This window comes from Vigna radiata, unplaced genomic scaffold, assembly GCF_000741045.1.
Source record: "Vigna radiata var. radiata cultivar VC1973A unplaced genomic scaffold, Vradiata_ver6 scaffold_293, whole genome shotgun sequence".
Classification (NCBI taxonomy): Eukaryota; Viridiplantae; Streptophyta; class Magnoliopsida; order Fabales; family Fabaceae; genus Vigna; species Vigna radiata.
In genome coordinates this window covers 186714-194444 of record NW_014542032.1, presented here as the reverse complement: position 1 = coordinate 194444, position 7731 = coordinate 186714, and the positions used below count along the sequence as shown (strand labels likewise).

General features: G+C 31.9%; 1 protein-coding gene across 2 annotated transcripts; it reads right to left on the bottom strand.

The window, feature by feature from the left end:
* Window positions 1-1683: 1683 nt before the first annotated feature.
* On the bottom strand, window positions 1684-7514 carry LOC106779010 (uncharacterized protein At4g28440). 2 transcript variants are annotated; one of them, XM_014667027.2, is made up of 3 exons: window positions 7377-7514; window positions 6715-6947; window positions 1684-2161 (listed from the first exon to the last, which is right to left on the bottom strand). In XM_014667027.2, exons 2-3 carry the CDS (start codon window positions 6935-6937, stop codon window positions 1971-1973), a joined length of 414 nt encoding a protein of 137 aa, XP_014522513.1. In that variant the 5' UTR covers window positions 6938-6947; window positions 7377-7514; the 3' UTR covers window positions 1684-1970. The 2 variants fall into 2 exon arrangements, with proteins under 2 accessions (XP_014522513.1, XP_014522514.1); XM_014667028.2 differs by having other exon boundaries at window positions 7255-7392.
* Between the last annotated feature and the right edge of the window lie 217 nt (window positions 7515-7731).

The following is a 7731-nucleotide window of genomic DNA, read 5'->3' as shown; positions in this document are numbered from 1 at the left end:
AAATCTTTTTTAACATATTTTAAAATATCAAATGTTCATCAATCTATTTATTATAAGTCCTACATCGACTAGAGATAACGTCATTTAAGTGTATATAATATTTTGAGAATATATTAAAAATAATACAGAAAAACTCAATGGACATTCCGTCTCACTTAATTTGTGGTTTTTAATTTTTTTCAAAATTCGAGAATGAGTTTAAGTTTTATGTTGAGTAAAAAATGAGAGATTAAAGTACTACATAATAATAAAGATCTATGAATTCATTGTCTTAAAAATTGAGTAAAAAATGATGACAATATTTTATGTGATTAGTTTGAGATCTCAAGTGTTATTTTATAGTATCTTGTAACACTCACAATATTGAGAGTACCTCATGTGGGTGTTGTTGCAATTGATTACATGTTTCAGGTAGATAGAGATGGTTGGGTTGGTGTAGGGTATGGTTTGCTTAGACCAGAAGCCCAAAGATAAGTCCTTAGTGGTGCCTCACATTATCATTGTCAACACAATGAAGAATGTTTCATGACACTCCAGCAGTTTAGACACTCCATTGTTGATTAAAGTCTGCAACTTTATTCAGACCAGAATATGCATAATCATCACATGCTAGTAAATTTCTGTAAGTGACGCTTTGGATTCTCGTTTCAGGACCTTGAATTTCAAACCATTTTATTTATTTTTTTTTGCATTATAACCAGTTGCAACAATACACATAACGTAATTTTGCACATTATCCCACTAGAACATTACTGCATGTTTAATACTCGTCCACATTTGCACCAAATGATGTTACCTCTGTATAATTAGTCTTCAAGTTTTATGTATTTTTAATTATTATAGTTAAAAAAAAAATTATCGCTAGACTAAATGTAAATAATTCGTATAACTATTAAGACAAAGCATTTTCATAAATAAAAACACATTTAAAACTAAGTTTATCCAAGATGTTCTTTATTACATTCAATCTAGGACTTGAATTTTCTATCAGTAAGAATACAAAATGGTAGTAGATCATATTCATCCTATTCTTAATCCACTAAAATCCGATTTGAGTCAATGCAATTCCTGTTCAATTGTTTAAATCAAATGTGTGTGTGTATATATATATATATATATACCGTTCCAATAGGTCCGACCAGATAACATCCTAAAGTCATGGACTCACTTAAATTCACTCTGATTTCATTTTAAATTTTATTGATAGATCCTATTGAATAAAAAAGATTAATTTTTATTTTAAAATTAGAAAAATAAAAACAATTTGTAATTATTTTGCCTATAAATAAAGTAACTCTCATGTCCAAAAACGGAACTATTTTAATCTAAAGATAGAATAAACTTTGAAATCAAGAGATTTTGATCATTTTTTGTCTTCGGTAAAATATATATATAATCATTTAATGATGGAAAAAGTTTAAGAGATAATCATAACAAAAATAAAAGTATATAGTTTAAGAAAAACATGATAAAATAGAGAGAGGCTCAATTTGACAGATGAACATATCTCATCCTTCGTCAGGGCGGCACCCAGCAGGGGTTAAACAGGTTCTTGGTAAGTCAGAATGTGCAACCTGACTTGTTTCAACAGGTTATCAAGATCACGATAAAGATTGAGGTTAAACATGGATTATATCAAGTATAAACACCCACCAACCACACATAATAATTAGATAGATATAATCCATGGTAGATGAAGATAGATATAATCTAAAATATCAATAGATAGCATAACAAAAAAGTATGATCTGGAAACCAGTTCCCATTTTCTTGCTGCACTTACACATGTATCTGTTCAGTGGTTGAAGCTACAAGATCCATAGTTTGCTGCAACAGTAAGAAGCAACTGTTGATACTACTGGCTTCTCAAATCCTATGATTAGATGTCTCGGATACAAAAAGAAACAAAGCTAGATTTCTTTGCTGGATTTGTTTTATTCTCATTAGAAATTCCAGGATGTCCCAACAAGTCATTCTACAACAACATTCACAAGTTCATACTCGATGAGAGACAAGTTGTTATCTTCCTTAACAGTGAAACTAGCAGGTTCTTTCACTTCCACTCGGCCCCACTTGTCCACAGCAAGCCTCATTGATCCTTTGAACATGTCAATTTTGGCATTTCGCAGGATCACAGTAGCACCCTCTTCCATCAAATCCACTGAACATAAACAAAATGTTCAACATCTCAGCCAAATATACAATACTCAACTTATTCCAAACCAACACTCCAAATATTCGATTAGATTGCAATTTAATTTGAAAATTCTACATAAAATATTTTCAACATTGTTGTTCAACTTCCAACCTAAAACTTCATTTTAACTTTCATGTTGAATACAAGTTGACAACTATTACACTATTATTGTCAAGGGAGAATTACAATACAATGTAACACTTATAAATACTTATAAATATTAACAGTCATTGCGACGGAGTTATAAGTAAATAACATTAGGCACTAGACCAAAATATGGACCGTAAGTAACAACAGGGTAGATAAAGGGAAGAGAAACTGAGTATCAGAATTTCCGAGGGAAACATCTGTAATTATGTTGAAGAGAAGGTGATTAAAAGGAGAAAGAAACAGCAGGCTAGATATGACTAGAGAAGAAAAGGGCATGCGGTTGGGCTAGAGATTGTGTGCATCTACAGAACTCTGGATCTTTTATTTTCTGCATTTATTTGTCCCAGGGAGCTAGTCTCGTTACTTTTAGGGGGAAAAATCGGTTCCAATTAATTTTAGCATTTCAAACCACTGGTTTGGTTATTTTTTTTCCTATATGGTAATTACTTTTTCCGATTATTTATTAAATTTAAGTTATCCGTCACATATGATCCCTATAATATCATGAGAATACTGAACCTTTTCTATTAGTAAAAGTAATGGTCCAAAAACACATTCTATACACTTCCACTATCATGAAAAAATGACAGTCTTAATGTAAAAGAAAGCAATCAGCAGGCATACACTTCCACTATCATGAAAAAATGACAACCACTTGATGCTTGCTACTCTTTCTTTCAAAATTTCGCATTAGTAAACATAGTTTCTCTTTTGATTCTATACCTATCAGACCTCGGCCATAGGGAGAATTCAAAAGCAGGAACAAGTAATAAACAGGAATAAGCAATATTGCATCTGCAATTCTAGCTTCATTCCTTAATGTTTGCAAGGAAGAGAGCTTGTTCGTTTCTAACTTTCTTCTCAAACTCTCTTCACCCGCTCCCATTTCCCCAACGAACCTCAACTTAATTTGTTTCTATTCACAGCTTAAGTAATAGATATATCCAAAAGGGCATACAAAACGTTAGAAACTGGAACACACATTATTTCCCGATTATACCAGACTGTGTAAGCCCAATTTAACCCCAAAAATAGCTCTTTAGTAGTGATACAAAACCCACACATTATTTCCTGATTATCCTAGACTAAGTAAGCCCAATTCAACCCTAAAAGTCATTCTTTAGTAGCGATACAAAACCCATACAAACAGTAGTTATATAAACTCCTGAGTTGGAAAAAGCAATACTAACATGTTAAGCAAGTGCACAAGGAATTGGTTATATATCATTTTCCCACCAATTTCACATATATGCCTTAAATTGTAAAACCTTGCTATATTTCACAACAACAATAACTGAGAAACAAAGAAATTGAATGAAATTTCATTTCAAGTATTCATTCAGATAAACAAAAAACCACAACCAGGACTTATCTTACTATTTAAAATGTCATTAATAAATAATAAAAAAGTTGTTCCAATCAATAATAATCCCACCATTGTTGAGAATCTGAGTTATTGTCTTTAGTTGCAATAATATAGCAATAAGCATAAAACTCAAGAATTACATAATATAAACTATCAAGCATGTCCCCATGGCCTGAAAAAGTGATATAGAGAGGGAATACATAATGAAACTTTTAACTAAAGCAAGAGTTTAAAAAGCGTTGTCAATTATGAAACCCAACAAAACTAAACCAAAGTCTTCAACACTGCACATTGATCGGCTTCAATTGTGATTAAATCAGTATAACAATATATATGGATGTAATGATTCATACATGGTAAAAATTCAAAAAATAAAATAGCAATCTATAGATAGATCTTACATATAAACCTAAGATCATTTAATCATTTTAAACATGTTTTAGAATAAAAAATAAAAATATTTGAGGTAAAGTTTAATCAGTGGTTCTTACCTGGTTTTGGGTACCTTTTAACTAGTCTTTTTCTCCAACATTTTTTTATATTGTTTAGATAAGTGACCTAACTAATTCCCAATTGAATCAGCCAGTGAAGTTTTAGTAACTACACTAAAACGCTGTACAAATTCTAGAGAACCACTGTTAAACAGAAAAATTACCGATGAGACCTTGATATATTTTAGTTGAATCAAGAAAGTAGTATAAACCAGAATGCAATAACTCATAGAAAAAATAACACAAAGCTGAGCTTCTCTGCCCATCCTGAAATGTAGTTTACGGAAAAAAAAAAAAAAAAGACACAGGCAAATATAGGGAAGCCCCTGAATGACATTGCGTCTTTTGCTACCATTCTTCCCCCAATTACATCAGTTTTTCATTTCTATATCTCCCCAGTAATTCAAGTCTTACACCTTCTCTGAGCTCAAGAGAAATAACCATACAGAAGCAAAGAAACATTTCAACATTAGAAGAGTGGCAAATCTATCCTTTTTTTTATATTTATGAATCATTTATCACCAACAATGTAGGATACATAGCACAAAAATTTTCTTTATCATTGCAAAAGAGAAGTGTGCCATCATACCCTCAAGGATGTAAAAATTCTCCATTACACATATGTGTACACCAACTGAAGGACATTAACACATGTCAACAACTGCAAATATACTCAGATTTAATTAATTTTAGGACTGATCTACTCTAACAGGCATGTGAATGTACTCTTAATCGACAATTTAGATTATTTGGCATTCGGAACATTAACTATACAACAACAGAAGTTTTATGATATTCATGTCATTTCTAAATACAACACATAATACACAAATAATTGGATACAATAATCAAGACACTCACAAGAACCAAAAACATAGATCACAGAGTGAATTGGGAGAGACCCTGAAACATATCAGAAGATTTAGATTACTAAGAAACTGCGTTTTCCTACAACTAAAAATTACCTTTTCCCTTGATAACTATATGTACGTTATATAGAGATCTTTCTATTGTTACCAAATGCTGACAAACAGGAATTTGAGCCTTTTTAATCGGATAGCAAGTTAACAACAGACTGGTTTAAATATGCTAAACACTTATAGGAAAAGACAGATTATTCCTTATTTTTCCCAAATTTCTATAAAATTGAGACAAAAGGTTTATATGGTTGATGATGTTACTGCAAGAAAATAATAATGGACATTAATTAGGATATTTTGGGTAAAATAAACAAGAAAAACACGCAACAGCAATTACACTGATTCCTCTATTGCATAAATTTTTGCAGTTATTTAGATCATCTAGTGCACAATTAACTACAAACCTGGGACTTCCGGAAGACTTCATATGGTAAATTCTCTATCAAATTCCACTAACTGAATGGGTATATATCTTTTATAGAAGTTTCTTTTTAAAAAAAATCTACAAACGTTCAAGACCAATGATGCACAGATACTTTATGCATATCGGATACATATCATGTTTGATATGGAGGGTATGATACATATAAGATACATATTTAAAAATATCTAAAAGTTCATAAGACATGATAAATATTTAACTACAATTCTGCAAATCAAAATTTAAAACATCTTTCTTATATATTGCTAAAATAAATAAAAAATTATAACCCATTGCATCATAAATTACTTTCTACTATTTACGTATATGACTACTACCATAAATCTCATTCCTTTCTTAAAATCATTTATGAAGAGAGCAATTTGTATATTTGGTATATCTAGGGACAATGTTTCTTCATCGCATATTCTTATATGTTTCATATAGTTGCATTGAATTTTCATAAAATGCTTTGCAGACTTGACACTCCATCAAAACATATCAAATCCAAACACTTACATACTCCAACAAGCATCTCCTATTGTTCAATGAGGGACTTAGGTCTACAATACTCAAATCCCTATCACCACATCCCCAAGAGCCAACACCATCACAACTTCTCTAAAACATTCACTTGTTGACACTTCACTCAACTTCCTCATTGGTAGCTCTTATATATTTCAGTACACCGAATAGCTTATTCTACTCAATGTAGGACTTAGGCATCTCATAATAACAAGTAGTGTCAGATATGTAAGAAAAAAACATAGAAGTGGTTTCGGAAATTTATATATCCAAAACTGCATAGATAACCAAAGTGAAGTATCTGTTATAGCTCAGGACAATTCACCTTCAATTCATAGAACATACCACAAGCAGTAACTACAGATGCACATGAAATTCACAGAATAAAGCAACTAATTCATGTCCCTGGACAATGTCCAGAACTAACCGACATCAAAACAGAAATGGAAATGGAAGATTGCCAAAAAATGGACAAAACAGGACGCTAGACACATGACATGCTCTTATTCAGTGCAAAACAACCAAATAAATAACGCGCATTCACCCGGCCAAAGTAAAACACAATGACAACAATAAAAAAACACCATGCAGTGACAGAAAACGTGAATACGGACAGCTTTGTGAAAGCAATAACACATATATACCTTGATCATTTCTGGCAGTGAATATGATCATTCCAGTCTCATCACCAACCAAACATTCAGCAATTCGCATTTGACGGGACTGAGGACCATCAGAACGACCTTTCTGCATCACCATCTTAGCATTGACCACCTTCACAGTTAAAGTGTGCCCACTTGTCCCAGGGCGAAGCTGATCCACCTTGGTGAATACGGGCTTCCTCAATCCTGATTTTGAATCTGCCATGCTTCAAATCCTACAAAAGCACAAGAACCTCCACTAAGACAGCATAAAACTGCAGAAAAACACATCATTCCTCCTAGAAAGACCTTAATACATAACTCAACCTCACCTAACCTAACCCCAGGTTGAAGGGGCAAGAAAGTTCAGAAATTTTCAATATCTCAGGAACATAAATTGATAATAATATCCGGTTAGTAAAAGGGTAGAGCATAAGATCCAAACTCATACCAATTTCTCAGTTCCATCAAACATGTTTAAGAAGTTTGAAATAACATTCATACGGAAAAAAAAAAAAGCAAAATAAACTCGAGAAACCCAACCGTCAAAAATGAAGCTCTTTCACAAGAAAACATGCATGAGTGGAAAGCAAACAAGTAATGAAGTGAAAAGGGAGATGAAAATTGAAAGATATGGGAACAAGGGAAGGAGATTGGAATGCAACCTGAAAATTTGTGAGGGAAGAAAAAGATGAGGAACTGAGACTCAGACTGAGATGTCAAGTTTTAATAAGTGAAAGGGATAGCTATAGTCGTCACGCATTTCCGCGTTTTGTCCTCAATTGAGGCACCAGATAGGTACTTGTTTAAGTTTACGTTTAATCATTTTTTAAATCTATTATTTATTTATGTTCCTGATTCAATTTCACTTTTAATAAAAACTTAATCAGTTTTTCAATCTTTTTATTATTTTATTAATTACTACTTGCTTTAAGTATTTTTTTTAAACGGAAAAGTGTATTAATTATATTTGATAGTTGAAAATATAGTTTAATACTATTTTTCATCCAATATTTATCA

Bases quoted from the DNA above. Each gene is read 5' to 3' on its own strand.
- LOC106779010 (XM_014667027.2), bottom strand. From the start codon at position 6,937: ATGGCAGATTCAAAATCAGGATTGAGGAAGCCCGTATTCACCAAGGTG. The intron at 2,162-6,714 runs GTATATATGTGT...GTTTATGTTCAG, and splicing joins CACTGCCAGAAATGATCAAG to TGGATTTGATGGAAGAGGGT.